The following is a 19,825-nucleotide window of genomic DNA, read 5'->3' on the forward strand; positions in this document are numbered from 1 at the left end:
TAACAGATTTGTGATGGTTCAGCTAGTGTCCGTTGCTAAATTCTTGTACCGGACAATAGCAACGGACACTACTGACAGTCACTAGCGGTAGTGTGGGTGCCCCCTTAGCCGAGTGACATCTAATATGTCTACCGTTCCAGATCTAATAGAGATTGGGCCTATAGACCCCACGTATTGCCGCATTGGAAAAATACATAACGTTTACAGTCACAGCAAAGTGGATGGGATTCTAGTGAACCCCATCCCCACTTTATGGGAAAATACACGCAGCAGACACGCTTCAATTTCCAAAACCGTTGGAAATGGCAGCGAATCAATTATACCTACAGAAACGCCAGTGTTTTCCCTATAATGGAAAGAGGCCCTTTCAGGTCCTTGGGCACATGAAGTTTTATATACCGCTACAAAGCCGACAGTGCACTGAATTCAGCACAATGTCAGCTTTCCTGTTATGTGCCTCGGGAGAAGAGATATCGGTGCATTTACGGATAGCTCTTCACTGTCAGATGGGTGTTTCTGACTGTCTAGCTGGGACCGCACCTCCTGACAGTAGAGTCGATAATGCTATACTGTCAGATGGGGCATTCCTCACCACTCAGCGTCATGGCCTCCCCCTCCTGACAGTACTCATCCTTAGACTAGTACTGGGAGGGGGCGTTCCTGACCACTCAGTGACATCGCTGGGCAGTAAGGAATGCCCCCTCTCACAGTATAGCACTACGGACAGACTGCCAGGAGGGACGTTCCCAGCTAGACTGTCAGAAACGCCCTTCTGATAGTGAAGAGCCATTGGTAAATGCAACGTTATCTCTTCTCCCGAGGCACAGGAAAGCCGACAGTGCGCTGAATTCAAGAATCATTCGCCTGATACTTATCTCAGGTTTATAGTTACAGTTTTTGCTGCTGCTTTTTGCAGCAAATTCAAAAGTAAAGAGAACTATAAATCCACCCTTTATATCTTCCACTTTGTGACATCAGTTTTGGCTTTGGCTCAGCAAAAACTGCCACATAAAGACTGTGTGACACCAGCCTTAGCGGGCGTTCACACTACCGTCGGTGTCCGACAGGTAGTGTCCGCTCAAAATCTGTCACTGACATTAGGAGCGGACACTAGCTGTGTCCGGGACACCTGTCATTTATTTAAACGGGCATCGTGTGCGTTCTTTTGCACTCCGTGCCCTTCCTTCCCTGTCCGCAAGTGAAGATGTCCGACTTCTCAAGCGGACAGAAGAACCCTACATGTCGGGTTTTTCTGTCTGCTTGAGAAGTCGGACATCTTCACTTGCGGACAGGGAAGGAAGGGCACGGAGTGCAAAAGAACGAACCCGATGCCCATTTAAATAAATGACAGGTGTCACGGACACAGCTAGTGTCCGCTCCTAATGTCCATGCCAGATTTTGAGCGGACACTAGGAGCGGACAGTACTTGTCGGACACCGACGGTAGTGTGAACGCCCCCTTAGGGGGCATTCACACGGAGTAACGCCGGGCGTGTATCACAGCCGTACACGCCGGCGTTATGGCAGACTGCCGAACACTTCCCATTCACTTCAATGTTCACTTCAATTCACTGTTACGAGCGCTCCCATTGAAGTGAATGGGAAGTGTTCAGCAGTCTGCCGTAACGCCGGCGTGTACGGCTGTGATACACGCCCGGCGTTACTCCGTGTGAATGCCCCCTTAGTAAGGCTGAGGCCTCGCTTGCAGAAAAAGTCCTTTTTTTGCTGCAGATTTTGCTTCATTTTGCTTTGAGCCAAACCTTGGAGTGAATTTAGCAGAATGGAGAAGTGTAAGAGCTTTCTATATTCCTGCTGACACCAATCCTGGTTTTGGTTCAAAAAAACGCAGCAAAAAAAAAACACGACATACTCGTCATTTATACCATAGATGTTGTCAGACAATACCGGTGAACGTTACTATTTTAGCAATTTCTTTACTATGGCATGAGAGTATTACATATTGTGATACGTGATATTTTCCACAATACAAATAATATTATGGGAGATATCTGACAAGCATACAAGAAAAAAGTTGTAGTGTATGGAAAAAAATCTCTATGTCTATGGATATGTACCAGTTATAGCAGGACACAGGATACCGCCTCATGTCAGTAAATGTGTCACAGTGACTCTGCCTGGAGATGTTTGGGAGCTAGGACTGCCTGTGACAATGGGACACCCTGGTTCCTCACATAACTGCTAGGAATGTCATCATTAGGTACAGGGCTATTGTATAGAGAGGCTGGAGCCATGCTGGGATTGAGAAAACCCTGAGCTGGGCAGCAAAGTGAAGCAGTTTAATCCTCCCGCACAAAGCTGGGGGAGAAGTTAGCTAATTTGAGTGTGAAAGGGTGAGGAGAAAGGGGGGAGGGTAGTGAATAAGCCCAGAGGAGGGAGGGGGAGCAGGGCCTGGGGGCGGTGTTTGTAGTGGGATTCCCTGCAGCATTGCACCCTTATAGCCCATTGTTACTGGTGTGGGGGCAGAGTGGACAGCTCGTACATGTAACCTGAGAGACCCGGGATGTGTTCTTACCACAGGCAGCAGGGACGTGTGTGCTGGAGGAGCTTATAACATAGGGGACGGCTGCCCGGGAGGCTGGATGGGCACATAGGAGTGGGCACAGGGCGGCTATCTATATGTGGGAGCCCGGCTGGCTGCACGAACACTGCTCGGCATTGGATTGCACTTTGGGACGGAGTCGCAGGATGTTTAGCGCATGAGGAGGATTTTGCCGACTGGACTTGTGGATTGGGGACTGTCCTATGAAGGATTTATCGAGAACTTTACAGGCTGCCCTTACACTGCCATGGATGGGGAGACCCTATAAGTAACCTATCAGGTGAGCGGACCACATTGTGCTGGTGAAGCCCACCCTGGGCGGGCACGTTTACCAGCCCGATCCACTATCTCAACTTCTGCAGCGGGACATGATATGGTAAACGGGGACCACTGGTGCCATAGCAGACCACTACCACCGGCCATCCTTACCCACTGGTGCCATAGCAAACCACTACCACCGGCCATCTAAACCCACTTGTGCCATAGCAGACCACTACCACCGGCCATCTAAACCCACTGGTGCCATAGCAGACCACTACCACCGGCCATCTAAACCCACTGGTGCCATAGCAGACCACTACCACCGGCCATCTAAACCCACTGGTGCCATAGCAGACCACTACCACCGGCCATCTAAACCCACTGGTGCCATAGCAGACCACTACCACCGGCCATCTAAACCCACTTGTGCCATAGCAGACCACTACCACCGGCCATCTAAACCCACTGGTGCCATAGCAGAGCAGTAACATCGGCCATCTAAACCCACTGGTGCCATAGCAGACCACTACCACCGGCCATCTAAACCCACTGGTGCCATAGCAGACCACTACCACCGGCCATCTAAACCCACTGGTGCCATAGCAGAGCAGTAACATTGGCCATCTAAACCCACTTGTGCCATAGCAGACCACTACCACCGGCCATCTAAACCCACTGGTGCCATAGCAGAGCAGTAACATCGGCCATCTAAACCCACTGGTGCCTTAGCAGACCACTACCACCGGCCATCTAAACCCACTGGTGCCATAGCAGAGCAGTAACATCAGCCATCTAAACCCACTGGTGCCATAGCAGACCACTACCACCGGCCATCTAAATCCACTGGTGCCATAGCAGACCACTACCACCGGCCATCTAAACCCACTGGTGCCATAGCAGAGCAGTAACATCGGCCATCTAAACCCACTGGTGCCTTAGCAGACCACTACCACCGGCCATCTAAACCCACTGGTGCCATAGCAGAGCAGTAACATCAGCCATCTAAACCCACTGGTGCCATAGCAGACCACTACCACCGGCCATCTAAACCCACTGGTGCCATAGCAGAGCAGTAACATTGGCCATCTAAACCCACTTGTGCCATAGCAGACCACTACCACCGGCCATCTAAACCCACTGGTGCCATAGCAGAGCAGTAACATCGGCCATCTAAACCCACTGGTGCCTTAGCAGACCACTACCACCGGCCATCTAAACCCACTGGTGCCATAGCAGAGCAGTAACATCAGCCATCTAAACCCACTGGTGCCATAGCAGACCACTACCACCGGCCATCTAAATCCACTGGTGTCATAGCAGACCACTACCACCGGCCATCTAAACCCACTTGTGCCATAGCAGACCACTACCACCGGCCATCTAAACCCACTGGTGCCATAGCAGAGCAGTAACATCGGCCATCTAAACCCACTGGTCCCATAGCAGACCACTACCACCGGCCATCTAAACCCACTGGTGCCATAGCAGAGCAGTAACATCGGCCATCTAAACCCACTGGTCCCATAGCAGACCACTACCACCGGCCATCTAAACCCTCTGGTCCCATAGCAGACCACTACCACTAGCCATCTAAACCCACTGGTTCTATCAGCCTATTACTGCCCATCTAAACCCACTCGTCCCATAGCAGACTATTACCACCCATGTAAACCCAATGGTCCCATATTAGAGCATTACAACCACCTAATCCCACTGGCCCCATGTCAGACCATTACCACCAATGTAAACCAACTGGTCACATATTAGAAAATTACCACTGACCATCTAAACCCACTGGTAACATACCAGACCATTACCACCCATCTAAACCCACATACCAGACCATTACCACCCATCTAAATCCACCGGTCCCTTGTCAGACCATTAGCAATCATCCAAACCCATTAGTCACAGACCTTTGCGACCCATTTCATCTTTGCCTGATGGGTCCTACCGTCTGCCCCACATAGTAAATAAGTGTCATTCCGTTGGCTATGGATTGTATTGACGTGACTACTTATTTCAGATTGACTACAATGTAGGTTATATATGACAGAACAGCATAGTCCTCACCAATACTTGTCTGGCTATTTATTATACTGAAGTGGCTTGTAACTTGTGTGTTGGCTGAGAGATTGAAGCTCTTCTCCTTTTAGAAAGCTTTTGCAACTTGACCCTATAGTAATAACTGTGACTAAATAGAGTGTAAGCCATCTGATGTGTCTAGGTGGATCCAGAAGAAGTGACACTGAGTGGCTGTTTGCATTGCTCTTGCATACCAATGCTGGGATTTCTGTATTGTGTTATTACAGAGGACAGTCTGTTACTATCTGAGATTTGCTATGATGTATGGGTTGTTGTTCTTGTCTGATTTTTCTATTTACTCCTTCCTTATCTCTTGTGATTGCAGAGCTGCTCAGTGTAAACTCTCACTCTGGTACCATAACTATTCTGTAAATCTATAACCAGGCTAGCCTTGGCACACAAAGGGTTTTGTGTTCAAAGATTAAGCTGGAGCCCAGGGTCCCTGCAGCTAGTTACACATTGATATCCCTTGGAATGCAGGGACTGGTGGGAGAATTACCCCCCCCCATACTCTTTATTCCCTGATTTTCGAGCTCCATATTTTGTATGGATAATCTGCTGGACCAATGGTATCCAAAATGTCACCTGAACGAATAACACTGTCCATATTATAGTCCCATATCCATGTTCCCTAGTGGATTACAGTTGTCACATGACTTTGTTGGTGTAAATTACGGCTTTTAATCTGGATGACATTTGGTATCCTTTCATAGTGGAATACAATGCCCCATCAGCCTCCATAATGTGATGTTAATGATCTGATGATACATGTAGGTATTCAGTTAGGCACTGAATGGAATTCTCTGCTGGCAACTAAATTTAGTTTCATATTGGAAGGTTACGGTGGATACAATTTATAGTACATCTGTGTAGGTATATAATTATACGTGTGTGTGTGTGTATATATATATATATATATATATATATATATATATATATATATATATATATAAAATATTAGTGTGTGTGTGAACACACAGTGCGGGAAATTTTAATAAACAAAATATTCCAGAATTCTGGTGTCATGCCGGCAACTTAACATGTTGGACACTTTTATGGTGGGCACGAAAAGAGTTTATGATAAGGAGTAGGTTTTAGGATCTACTTCTATGCATCAAAATATGCTAAAATGGAGGTCTGGTTCACATGTGTGGTTTGTATTCCGTTCAGGTAGTCCGCTTGAGGTCCCCCCCCCCCCCAAACGGAATATCGAACGCATTGACAAGCGGTGAGCAATGAAAGCACACGGAGCTCATAGACTATAATGGGGTATGTTTGTTTTCCACGTGAGTCATGTGTTTGATCACCACGCGCAAAGCTTATGGATCCCATTATAGTCTATGGGGTCCGTGTGCTTTCATTGCTCACCGCTTGTCAATGTGTTCAGTATTCTGTTTGGGGGAGGTCCCCAAGCGGACACCCCGAACGGAATACCGAACACAAATGTGAACCAGGCCTGAGCCAAGTAATTAATAGTGTACTGTTAAACTAGACAGTTCTTACCCCAGATTTATCAAACCACATCAGACACTGATAAATCTGGTGCAGTTTAAATCTACGTTTTCTGTATTTGCACTGCCTAAAACTTAGACACTGTTAGTAAATCTGGCCCAATATGTGCTTGAAGTGTGTTGAAACCTCTTTGAAAGGCCAACCTTTTTATTGAAACCACTCCCTTATCCAGACTAAATTGCCTATGACAGATTTTCTATTCCACCATATATTATACATACTAGTTATGAGAAGACCACTTTGTCAAGGAGATATCTCGCTGTATTTTAAGTTTTGTACTTAGAAGTAATTTTGAGATGTTCTTGGCGGTTGACTCAGTGTGAATTGTATGTTTTAAAGCCCACTCATTGCTTTTTTTTTTTTTTTTATTTTATTTTTTTTACAGCCTATTCACAATTCATTGGAGCATACGCATCCTGTCAGGACTACTTATAAAAAGTTATTGCCATGCTGTGCTTAAGAAGGTACCTAGCCTGTCTTCTGGCCTTCATAACAGTAACATCGTGCAGACCAACAACACCAGCGGATGAAGGCTCAAAAGGTAACTGAAAACAAGAGAAAAATAATTCCTGGCTGACGTCTAAAGTTTCGATAAAATGGTTTTGAAGTGTGGTGGGCTGGTGACCATTTTGTGTCCTTGTGGCATAACTCTCCCCACCATCTTTGCTGACCATAGACATTAAAAGTATGATGTGTATCATAAAATATTATATATAATTTTTTATTTTTTTGGTGCTGACTGAATTCTTTGGTATTAGGAACAGTCTTGCGGTGACCTTTATTAAATTTGTTTGGTTAATTTAAGATTAACTCTGTGGTCAACTTGTGACTCTGTTCAGACTGCGTATGAGTCTTCCATAAGTGGTATACATCGGGAGGGTTTCCAAACATATAACCCCATGCGCCAAAGCTTTTCTACTATAAAAGTGAAACGAGCATAACCGTTTTTTGCCAATGGTGTTAAAATATATAGAAGCTGCCCGGAATACAACACCTATGAAATATGGAGTCTGCAGAATTTCCTGTGAATTAGTACCTTGAGAATTACATACAGTTTTTTTCTGTTTCCCATTGAGAGCAAGAAACGCTATTGTATTTTACTTCCTTATATTCTGCATAATGGTTTTAAAATGAAAAGGTAGTGGGCTGTTTGTTGCCAAGATTGATTGAAAAATGTTCATAAAATGGACATTGTCTTGCTTCCTGTGGTACATTGTGTCTTTTCCCCTTGCCCTATAGCATTATGCCAAGAGACGGATTGTATGGAGGTCAAAAGGTGATCGCCAGGTCAAAATACAAGTTCAGTAGGGTAAACCTGGCTGAGGTGTGAGAAAAGACGCTTCGCTGGAGTGTCTTTTTCACACTGAGACCCCAAAAACCCAACAAAGTTCATCTACTTGTTAAATAAACGTTTTGTTTTTGGAGGTTGAATCATGGGTTCATGATTAACATGGGTTAAGTGATTGAATCATGTTGCGGCAAACCTGCTGTGTGTAAATATTCACACTTATCGATATAAGGAAAGCGCTTTCCATATTGCCACAATTATTTATTTATTTTTTTTCTTTTTGGGAGATGTCCAGATTTACACTGCAAATAAATAAACTCCTCCGATACATAGAATTATTTTACAAAGTCTTAAAGCATCTGAGCACCATCTATGATATTACAGGAAGGAAATGCTAAATCCCTCTTTTCTGTTCCTACAGAGGTAACACCTGAGACTGAAGAACATCATCTTCTTGTTCCTGGAAACCGTCTGCGCCTTTCCTGTGCCTCCAATTACAGTAGTAATATTAATTGGTATAGAGAACAAAACCGGCTCCAGTCGGGAGGGAAACTTCGTTTAGAAGGCCATGTTTTAGAAATGTCGGAGGTTACCTATGAAGACTCTGGACTTTATTTGTGTGTGGTCCGTGGTACTGGCCAGATCTTGCGGAAGTTCTCTATATCCGTAGTTGGTGAGCATTAACGGCATTCAAGATTTAGTTAATTTGCTGATCTATCAAACTAACATCCTATTCCTCATGAACAAGTAGTCGGTGTTGTCCTTTAGTAAGCAGGCAGTAACAGGTTGAACTGTATATTGCTCACTTAGGGTTGTCATGTATTATACACGGGCCTGTCTTTCTTGCTGAATTTGTGCCTGTGAGGCAGAAGTAATTTGTACGAGCAGGATGTTCATGACCTGCAAAGCCCCATATAATTATGCATTGTTGCTACTAATATTAGGATCACAAGAACAATGCCTTTGAGGCTCCTAGGTGTTCATATGGTTGTGTGTGTTTCGCAGATTCTGAAGCATCTGGGGATGAAGATGATGAGGATGGCCGCAGGGAAGATTTCCAGGGTGATCTGAGTGAAGAACCTGTTTACATCTACCAAGGTGTGTGCTCTCGCTCTCTGGCTGAAGTCACAAATTAGAGGTTATAATGACCTTCAGTCCTCCACCCATCAAGGCAGTAAAGCATAATCTTAGTATATAGCAGACGTTCTCTACATACCAAAGAGCAGACTGTCTGTGATGGCCTGTGAGATGAGTAAAAATGCCTCTGACCTTTGCCCTGGGGTTTATAGATAAGCAGATCAGAGCCAGACAGTTTAATTTGTGCAAATAGAATCAATATTTCACTGGTGTAAATATTTTATCCACCTGGTCAACATTCCTGCAACATTCCTCTACCCAATTCCATTACCCTTCGTACTTATGGCTATGTGTTGTCTTTCAGCACCATATTGGACCCATCCACATCGTATGGAGAAAAAGTTGTATGCCCTACCTGCTGGAAATACTGTAAGATTTCGCTGTGTGGCTGGTGGCAGCCCCCTCCCAACCATTCGATGGCTGAAGAATGGGAGAGAATTTAGAGGAGAGCATCGGATAGGGGGTATTCAGGTGAGCCAGTGTTAACTAAAAATGTTGGATTTCTGTTGCAATGTGACATTTTAATGTGCTGCAGATCTTGCCCTGGCTTCTGCATTGAATTCATGTAAATAAGTGACATGTCAATTATGGCAGACAAAATAACTTGCAACCATGTGAATGGCATAGGGATGTGGAATACACACCAAAATTCATGTTAATTTTTCGTCTGAACATATCAAAGCTAGTTATGCCATATTACAAACAATTAGAAAAAGTGTTCACATAATAAACAAGCTATTTTATACTTTTAATGTAGCTAAGGCATCAGCATTGGAGTCTGGTCATGGAGAGCGTGGTGCCTTCAGACCGTGGCAACTACACCTGTGTGGTCGAGAACAAGATTGGCAGCATCAACTATACATACATATTAGATGTACTTGGTAAGTAGACTTGTTCAACTCGCCCTTTCCAGTGTGTTATATAGTGATACAGTATGCTATACTTTAGCTATGGCCTAGAGTAGGTTCATGGGGGTATATGATGAAATGGTGTCATAAATGTGACTGGCATGTGTGAGCAGGAATCCCTAAAAATAACTGATAGTGTCCTTGGTGTAGTTCTGTGCTTAGACCTTCTGGAACTTCAAAGTCAATAAGATCCTATTTGTGTCATAAACCTAATGAGGGTCGTTATTTGCCCCCCTGATGGCTACTACCACTGTCTGCTGACTATCAGGCTTTATTGAGATACCGTCTGCACTGCAGTACGTCTTTTATGGCTGTTTGTCATAGTCTTAATGCTAACATTAGATTTTGTAGGCGGTTTCACTTCACGAGTCATGTTACAAACTCTTTTTATAAGTGTAAATTTATCTGTAGACGTTGTGAACTGTAATTTAAAATCTACTTTTGTAAAGGCGATCTGAAAATGTTTGTAAGTGGATGACCATAATGTAATATCATACCTGGGCTTTAATTATATCCAGCTAACTTCCATTTTTGTCCTGATTGTCCCTAAAGAGAGGTCCTCACACCGGCCTATCTTACAAGCTGGTCTCCCAGCAAATACCACCGCTCGTGTGGGCAGTGATGTGGAGTTCCTGTGTAAGGTGTACAGCGATGCCCAACCTCACATCCAGTGGCTGAAACACCTTGAACTGAATGGGAGTCGCTTTGGTCCTGATGACGCACCATATGTCCAAGTACTTAAGGTTGGTTTGTTTACTTAATGTTTTATATGACTTATTGGTAGAGATAAGCGAGTAGTATTCAATCGAAAACCTCCCTGCCATAGGGATGCATGTAATCGGCCGAACACCAAGGGGTTAAGTGCATTGAATATTGATGCGTTTAACCTCTTGGGCCGCTTACACGCATCCCTATGGCAGGGAGGTATTCAATCGAATACTATTCGCTCATCTCTACTTATTGGCTTATTTTTGGTGCATCACAAAAACCTTCATTCTGGGCCCAAATTGCAAATACAGACTGCAAGACTTCCATTGTTGAAAGCTAACTCTTCAATCTGACTGATTCTTGAACCCATTGTATAATAATAATGCTGAAAAATACATTATAATCACAGAATTGTAGATTTCATGCGTGTACACACAGCTGTGACTCTCCTCACCTGGGGATATCTCATAAGGAAAGACACACTTGTGAATTGTTAAATCCATTCAGTCGCCATAATGTAACATCATTACTCAAATCCAAAGTTTATTGATCATCCAATATCCAACGTGCATATTTTTCTAATGTTCCTTATCCATGAAGGTGACCCTTAATACAACGAAAAGAACTAAACTTATCTCATTATATTTGTCTCCTTTTTCTAGACCGCAGACATCAACACTTCAGAAGTAGAGGTGCTGCATCTGCGCAACATCACAATGGAGGATGCAGGAGAATACACATGTCTAGCAGGGAATTCCATTGGTCTGTCTTATCAGTCTGCCTGGCTGACTGTTCTGCCTGGTAAGTACAGCATGCCTATGAACATGTGCCATACTCGGTGGGGATTCTGTGTGTGTATAATGTACATGGATAGCCTGCAATAATTCAATATACATAGTAACTACAGATGAGGCCCATCTGTAAAGGAAGACTTGAGCTATCTTCTCAAGTTGTGAATTTGCTTTGAATACAAGGAAATGTGTGGGTGAGACATAAATAACAGATGGCAATAGCTAAGAAGGGAGACAGAGGCCATAAAGAAGGTCAAGGTCACAGATGTGGCACTGACCCTGTCTATTTTCTTCCTCCACAGATGAAGACCTTTTAGTGGAGGCAGAGCCTGCAGAGTCCAAATATATGGATATAATTATATATACTTCCGGAGCTCTTGCTATTATAATGGCTATTGTCATTGTAATTCTTTGCCGCATGCAAACGCCACACAGCAAGCAAACCTTACAGCCACCGGCAGTACATAAGCTTGCAAAGTTTCCACTTATACGACAGGTAAGGAATCGCTTGAAGATTATAAATGCAAATGGTGTATTTTTAACACTTGTTTTGTATTCTTATGGAAGAAAAAGTGGATTTCCCTTTTTTATGTATATATTTATAATGTAAAAAAATATATATATTTACTGTTTCATCTGGGCCTATTGCAGATTGATCTTATCAATTTGGCTGACTACTCAAGTTGTTTTCCTCTTGACAGTTTTCCCTGGAGTCGAGTTCTTCTGGAAAATCCAGTGCCCCTCTGATCCGCATCACTCGGTTGTCTTCAAGTTGTGCACCTATGCTGCCTGGTGTAATGGAGGTGGAGTTGCCTCTAGATGCCAAGTGGGAGTTTCCCAGGGACAGGTTTGTTGTGTATTAAATTTTCAGGATTTTTTGGGGGGTTTTACCACTTAATTTTTCATGTTTCTTACTTTGTCTTAATTTCTCTTAGACTTGTTTTAGGCAAACCGTTAGGAGAAGGTTGTTTTGGACAAGTAGTGAGAGCTGAGGCTTATGGAATTGACAAAGATCGTCCTGAAAGACCTGTAACAGTAGCGGTTAAAATGCTTAAAGGTTAGTACTGAATTGCTGTTCTAATCACCTAAACGTAGATTTATGGTCAAGAACCTCTTCCCAAAGCATTGGTTGACTGACCAAATTCTCCAACTTATTTATTTTCTTTATTTAGATAATGGTAGTGACAAAGACCTGTCTGATTTAATCTCTGAGATGGCGTTGATGAAAGTTATAGGAAAACACAAGAACATAATCAACCTTCTTGGTGTGTGTACTCAGGAAGGTAAGAGATGCCTCATATTCAAGTGTGTGTGTGTGTGTGTGTGTTTTTTTTTTTCTTTTTTTCTTTTTTTTTTCTTTTTTCTATGGCATGTGGGCTGGATTTGCAGATTAATATGGATAAAAATTAAAGGGTTTCAAACTCTTCTTTTTCTCTGATTAGGTCCCCTCTTTGTTATTGTGGAGTATGCCTCTAAGGGAAACTTGCGCGAGTTCCTTCGTGCCCGACGTCCTCCTACACCAGAAGATTCTTTTGATGTAACCAAGGTGCCTGAAGAGCTGTTATCCTTTAAAGATCTTGTGTCCTGTGCTTATCAAGTTGCCCGTGGCATGGAATACCTAGAATCCAAAAAGGTCAGTTTTATAATGTTGGTGTGATGAAGAAGATTTCACTTGATATATATAATATTAATAGTGAATAACATAATTTATATAATTTTATTATTTTTACGTCTTAAGTGCATACACAGAGATCTGGCAGCGAGAAATGTCCTAGTAGCTGAAGATAACGTCATGAAGATTGCTGACTTTGGTCTTGCTCGAGGAGTTCATGATATTGATTACTATAAAAAGACTAGTAATGTAAGTTCTTATACTTCCCCGTTCATGATTATGGTTCTTTTTGCGTTATCTTCTGAAGTCTAATCCAAGCTGCCTATTCAAACAGGGTCGACTTCCGGTGAAGTGGATGGCACCAGAGGCTCTGTTTGACCGTGTTTATACGCACCAAAGTGACATGTAAGTTTCGGTTAGAGCTTGTATACTTATTTTGTATGGTCTCTGCATTACAAGTACGTTTGCTCACAGATGGATAGTCATAGTAAATAATATGCTATTACTGAGATTTCCATATAATACATTTTTAAATTTTTATTTAAACTTTGCAACACGACGACAGAGTAAGGAAATCGCTGATGCAAGGGCCATGTAATTCACACTTTATATAGAAATCAAACTGCCTGTAGAGAAATGAAGAGACAGTCAAAGACTTGTTCTTGATCAGAAGTTCTAGAAAATGAACATGCGTACACAGCCATACCACACACAGACGAGTCACAGAACATACAGTAGGTGCTCTACACAAGGGGCAGATTTAATGTACGTAAATTATTTTAAAGTTCTCTGCATAATATGATTGACTAGGAGCATACACTGTTTATTTTTAATGGATGTATGTCAGTCCTGGTCATGAGGTGGACAAACATGCTCATAGCTCATGACTGTATTACAATGAGCTGAGCACAAGCTGCTGTGTCACATGATCAGAGTAGATTTTGATCCCAGGAGAAAGTAATGGTTATCATTCAGTAATACAATTCAGTATCTTGAAGCCATCAAGAATTATTACAGAAAGTATAGTAGAAAATGCTTATTCTAAACAAAGAAATTAAAAATTGCTCCTGGATTTTAACAAAACTGTTCACTGCTCCTTTAACTCCTTAATATTGTATATTCTAAGATATTGATCAAATCTGTTTTGATTTTCTAGATGGTCATTTGGAATTCTAACTTGGGAGATCTTCACTCTTGGTGGTTCTCCATATCCTGGCATTCCGGTGGAAGAGCTGTTCAAGTTGTTACGAGAAGGGCACAGAATGGATAAGCCGTCAAATTGTACTCATGAGCTGTAAGTGTTTTGTTTGAGGCGTAAGTTGGCCATCTCGAAACAAAAATGTTTCAGGAGTAGCTTGGGTGTTTAATTTTGGATCTTGGTCAAGAAGGTATATATAATGAAAAACAAGATTGGGAGGGGGCAGGGGGAAAGGTAGTGGATTTAGTTTTAGCCAGAAGATTTCTAATTGATATATTAATATTACATAATTTCAAGAATAAATGTAGCTTAGAATGTGAAATATATATTTGTAAAATAATGCAACGCAAGATGGGGACTTGTAAAGTCTTGCAAGATATATTGCGAACTGTTTCTTAACGTATACCCTCTTGTGCAGGTATATGTTGATGAGAGAGTGCTGGCATGCTGTCCCATCACAAAGACCAACATTTAAGCAGCTAGTAGAACAGCTTGACCGAATTCTCGCCGCTGTATCAGAGGAGGTAAGATTACATTTATAATATTTATTACTTTTTTTTTTTTTTTTTTTAAATTAATAGTAAATATTTAGGAGGTTAAATTCTTAAAAATACTTTAGTTTATATCTCCTGTACAGTATTCTATATTCTAAAGCCTGCCATCTCCGTGAATGTATTTTAACTCTGTTCACTCACTGATCTTTCTCTCCTTTTCCTCAGTATTTGGACTTGTCAATGCCCTTTGAACAGTATTCTCCTTCTTGTGAAGACACTGCAAGCACATGTTCCTCTTCTGATGACTCTGTGTTTACTCACGATCCAGTACCAACTTCTTCCTGCGTCTTCAATTATCATAATGTTCACTCTCGTATGGGAACTTGAAAAAGCTGTGGGTGCTCATAATGGAGGAGCCTGGACATTATAAATGCCATACCCTCCTTAGGAACCTAATTTATTTAAGAGACGTGAACCATGTCTAGTTTTGTAGACACTGGTTGAAACCCTGTGCTGCTTTTCTGTTATGCTTGGGAGAAAAACATTTTACGTTGGTGCTGCCCTCAAGCCACCGATTTTTCAGGATGCAAAGCACTGTGAGCCTGCGACTGGCTCTGTCAAGCCATGTCTGGAAATATGTAGTAAACCGCCATGTTGTGGATGTGAAGGACTACCGCTAGCAGGAGTGATCTTCCCAATCGTGTTCTAAGGGACATCAGAAAGCTACTGGGAAACACTGCTGCTGGGAACATAGCTTTACCTGCCTATTAATGTTCTGTGCACTTGTAATGCCATGCTGCAATCTGGAATTACAAGTGGCCCCAAAGTGCCTGGAGTTTTTATGGTTCTAAAGTCTGTAAATATTTTCTAATAGAAATATTTATGTCCTGTTTTTGTTCTTAGACAGCCTAATAGGTCATTCTACACATTTTGTCAAAGTGTGGACCTGAAGCCTTGTTTCAGTATTTGTTTTCATGGTTTTCTTTTAGCAGCCATATAATTTATCTCATTGATATTTTTATATTAACATACTTTGGACTCTGAAGAATCTTTACAATCAGAATGCTTTTATACACTATAGATATATTTAAAACAGAATATGCTCTTTTGCAATTTACCAAAAGTTTCATATTTTCAAGTTGATTTATTTTATATATTGTAAAAAAAAGTTACTTTTAATATAAATACTTAAGTTATATCAAACGGTGTTGCTCTTGAACTTTATTTTGTGTATGTGTATATAAACATTTAGGGTACCGTGACTGGCCCTGTCCTTCCCTGGCACAATCCTCTGGTTGCTAAGGGTGTAGGTTTTTTTATTTTTTTTTTTTATATTTTTTTTATTACGCAAATGAGAATTTTCTAAATGGGACCACAAATGATGGCAAGGTACATTTTATTTATTTTATATTACCTAGTTTATCAAGTATTCAGGATACCATTGGTGACTTAGGGAAAAACAAAGTTCATAGTTTAGAACGAGAGATAAAAAAAAAAAAATCTGATTGGAATTCTTTTGCTTGGAGGTCTCCGTAGGGAAGCAAATGCTTAACTTGTAGACTGAAAACTCATTTGCAACAAACAGGGGCTTGTGATTGATCTCTCTAACCATACTCGGGTAGGGGTTTAGTGCCTTAGCTACAGCCCCTTTGGTCATCTTCATTTGTAACCTTGTGATGCATGCTGTACATTTGACTGAATACCTGGAAAGCAACCACTGTCCTGAGGGAGAGGAGAGGCAATGGCTTCCCCACCAATACATTGTTTAATGTCCAGAAGGACAGGCTTAGTAGCCTGGGGAGATCTTGCTACACATTATCTAATACAGCTCCTCCCATGTATCTCAATGAAAAGAGTCCTTCATATACACACACACCTGCTCCCCCTTACAAACACACATGCAATTACACTGTGGGGGATTATAGACTTGCCAAACAACAATACTGTGAATTGAATATTTAGCTAAAACACAGCTGAGGTTTTGTGATCAGTTTGTGGGGTTTTGAAATCTCTTTTGTGGCTAGGTCTATTTATTTTTAGAGTATTGCAGGCCCTGTTTATATGAAGGATTACTTCGATACGCATATGTGGCATAGGCTCTGATCAAAATGTTGCAACACAGAGAAAAAGCAAATCCCATAGAGTTCTATAAAACCTTCAATAGCAAAATATGTTTAAGAAGTTACTGTATGTCCTCATTTTATATAGGGTCTACTTTTACCTTTTATTGGTAAATGAAAGTCTGCTATAAAGTATATACTCTGATGTGCATCTTCCCATTGCTGTGTAGATTGGCTAAGCTCTAATCTACATTTCTACACTTTTTTTTTTTTTTTTTTTTTGTAATTTTAGTGCTTGCTAACTCTTGGGGGGGCTCCCCAAAAAAAGAGACCTCCTGGAAGAATGGGCAAACCTAGCAATAATTTATTACAGTATTTGGGATCTTTACAATCCGTTCATGTCCCAAAAAAGTGCCTATATCCCAAAAAAGATGGTGTATTGATGCAGAAAACAGATGTGGCCTTGTGTACAGGGGGGCATATATGTGTGTGTTTCAAAAAAAAACAAAAAAAAACCCGTGCATGAAAATATCCTAGGTCTGTTACTTTCAAAAAGTTTTTTGTACTTGCAAATATTGTGACCTGTTCCTATTCTGTTACACTGTACAAGCAAAGGAGGTTAAAGCAACCATAAACTATATGTAAAGCTCTACACAACACACACCAGACCACGAACGATTTTTGTGCTAGTTTTCCGTTCAGGTTTTTGACCCAAGGCCAGATAGAGATACTAAAGGCATGAGGCGTATAAAAGAACCTGCATTTCTCCTTCCTACTGCATCCACTTCTGGCTTTGGCTCAAAAAAAAAAAAAAGTGAAGTTTTCCAAAGAAATGCTGTGATACTACTCTAGTTATCACTTTACAGCAGTTTAATGAAATTAAATGAGAAAATAATTTCTGCTCAGTAAAGGCCATGTCCACTTTTTGACCAATTTTTAGCTAACAGGAAGGGATTTGCTCAGCTCAGTTTAGACTGAGAACCTCTAACCACCTCCACCAATTCAAGTTCTTAGCATCTGCTAATAGGTGACACGCCACTGATTTCAGTTGGAGGTTTTTTTTTTTTTTTTTTTTTTTTTTGTCTTCCTCCCGCTAATCCTGAGCAACAAGTTTGGTTAGTCTTTATGCCTGATGCGTTTGATATTTAAGCTCTGTAATGTCAGAAGATCAGTGTCAGGTAAGGGGCAAGATTCAGAGGTCCAATCAGAAGCAGCCAGTGTCAAAGCTCAGAATCACACCCCTTGCTTGACACCGTACAGAGCCTAAATAGCAGATCGGGTGCCAAAACGAACAGCATTGATTGCTCCAGACCCATAGGGGATAGAGAAAAAAAGAATCAGTAGAGCTGTAGTTATTAAATGATATAAACCAATTGACTTGTTTGAGGTAGTGGAAGGTCCTCTAAGCTCAAAGCAAAAAAAAAAAAAATGGTAACAATATGGGTGCAAATCTATGCCATGTAAGCATTGATTTCATTTATTAACCTCAGTACAGTCTGAAATGCACCAAATTTATTATGAGTCATTTATCATTTGGGTATGAAAACATCAGTCTTAATAAATCTACCTCATAGTGTGACTGTGGCCATAAATTGGCTCTTAAAGTGTCAGGAGATCCAACAAAAAGTAATAGGATCTGCTGATCGTGTCTGTAAAAACATCATTATGCTCTAAACACCAATTTGGTCTTATTGACAAAGCCACTATAGCTATTGGTGTCACTACCCTTGACTTGAACACTGTATACGTTTTGCAATTTAGTTTAATTTTTTGTAAAAATACTATTTAAAAATCTGTTGTGTAAACCTCATAATATATTTCTAGTGTCCTTTACATTTTTAACCATCCCAAAATCTATTAAAAGGGTAGAGTTCTGACAAAGTAGTTTCTCCTTCTCCAGTACAGTCGGAGCTGTAACGCACATGCAGATATGTTACCTTTTGACCTTTTCATTTTCAGCAGGGAGTTCTCTATTAGACACTGGCACCTTATTGAGTGACAATACAATTGGGCTAAAAAAACCACAATCCTTTCTAAATTAACCCTACACAAAGTTTAATTAGATGCGCAACCCCAGATCACACAAGATGTTCCATTTGTCATTGTGGGTTAAGATTTGTGCATGCCAACAAATCAGTGTTATTTGTGATAACCTGTCAATGTTATTTTTCCATGTACATGTTAACTAGCCAGAATTTTAATGTGATGCCCTACTGCCACTACTGATCCTTTAAAAGTAGCTTTCCTATACATGCAATACCACTGATTCTTTAACATTTCTTGAAACTGAGCATGCAAAAACCAGTGATCAGAACTGATTTGTATTGGGAATATGGAGTTAGTTATTAGTCAGCACTGTTCACTTAGGAATATGTCCTTATCCAAACTAGTACAGTATTTTGCAAAAAAAAAATATTTTTTTTTAACTTTATTACAACATGGAGTCAGCTGACTTGTATAGCATTCTATAATTCTTGTCCAGTCCTATACAATAACTCAGACATTTTCCTGCCAATTGTCTTTGAGCAGGGTGAAATCTGTTTCCGACTGTAAAAGTGATGGGTCATGTTGTTGGTTGTTGTAGATCAGGGCTCATGGAACCACAGGGTTTTTCTTGTTGAGATGCAGATGATAATGAATACAGAATGTTATTCTGATATTCACTTACAATTGTACATGTGGTTCGGTTGTGGGAGAATTAAAACACAGAAATGAACAAAAAACAGGCAAAAAGTCTTCCTTGTCTTAAAGGGAACCTGAAGCTGTCAAGTGGACCCATCATGTGCAGGATCCAGTAATTCCATTGCTATTGCTGCCCTACTGTAATAGTGAAGTTAGAAAAATGTCTAAGCATAAAAAGCCGTATCTAAATTATTGTAAGTAGTCAGTGGGCAGGGAGGAGCTTCCGCCTGTCCCATTGCTAATCAACCCCCTCCCCTCCAGTCATGATTGAAATTTTCCTTGTGATATCAGGGAGTGAGATGTCAGTCATGCCCTGGAGGTGTAGAAGTAGCAATGTGACCGTGCTGCTCCCTGCCCACTCTGACTACTTGGGTTAATAGGTTGTTATATTAATTTTCTATGAATTAGGTTTCCATATGAATTTTTATGCCTTCAAACAATTATAACTTCATTTTGCAACCCATACAGATTACATGTATCTTGGCCGAACCTGTCTATTTTGGCATGTTTGACCAACAATCTAATGTGTA

The 19,825-nt window shown here is 41.3% G+C and overlaps 1 protein-coding gene across 1 annotated transcript; it reads left to right on the plus strand.

Moving 5' to 3' along the window:
* Nucleotides 1–2,483: 2,483 nt before the first annotated feature.
* FGFR4 (fibroblast growth factor receptor 4) lies at nt 2,484–15,520 on the plus strand. Its single transcript, XM_075274650.1, has 18 exons — nt 2,484–2,839; nt 6,803–6,958; nt 8,127–8,378; nt 8,711–8,803; nt 9,147–9,313; nt 9,600–9,723; nt 10,303–10,493; nt 11,121–11,259; nt 11,552–11,745; nt 11,951–12,096; nt 12,185–12,306; nt 12,422–12,532; nt 12,692–12,882; nt 12,988–13,110; nt 13,196–13,266; nt 14,018–14,155; nt 14,478–14,583; nt 14,779–15,520. The coding sequence occupies exons 2-18, from the start codon at nt 6,865–6,867 to the stop codon at nt 14,938–14,940; spliced, it is 2,424 nt and encodes an 807-aa protein (XP_075130751.1). The 5' UTR covers nt 2,484–2,839; nt 6,803–6,864; the 3' UTR covers nt 14,941–15,520.
* The last annotated feature ends 4,305 nt before the right edge of the window (nt 15,521–19,825 follow it).

Source organism: Leptodactylus fuscus, chromosome 5 (assembly GCF_031893055.1).
Source record: "Leptodactylus fuscus isolate aLepFus1 chromosome 5, aLepFus1.hap2, whole genome shotgun sequence".
In the NCBI taxonomy this organism is placed as follows: domain Eukaryota; kingdom Metazoa; phylum Chordata; class Amphibia; order Anura; family Leptodactylidae; genus Leptodactylus; species Leptodactylus fuscus.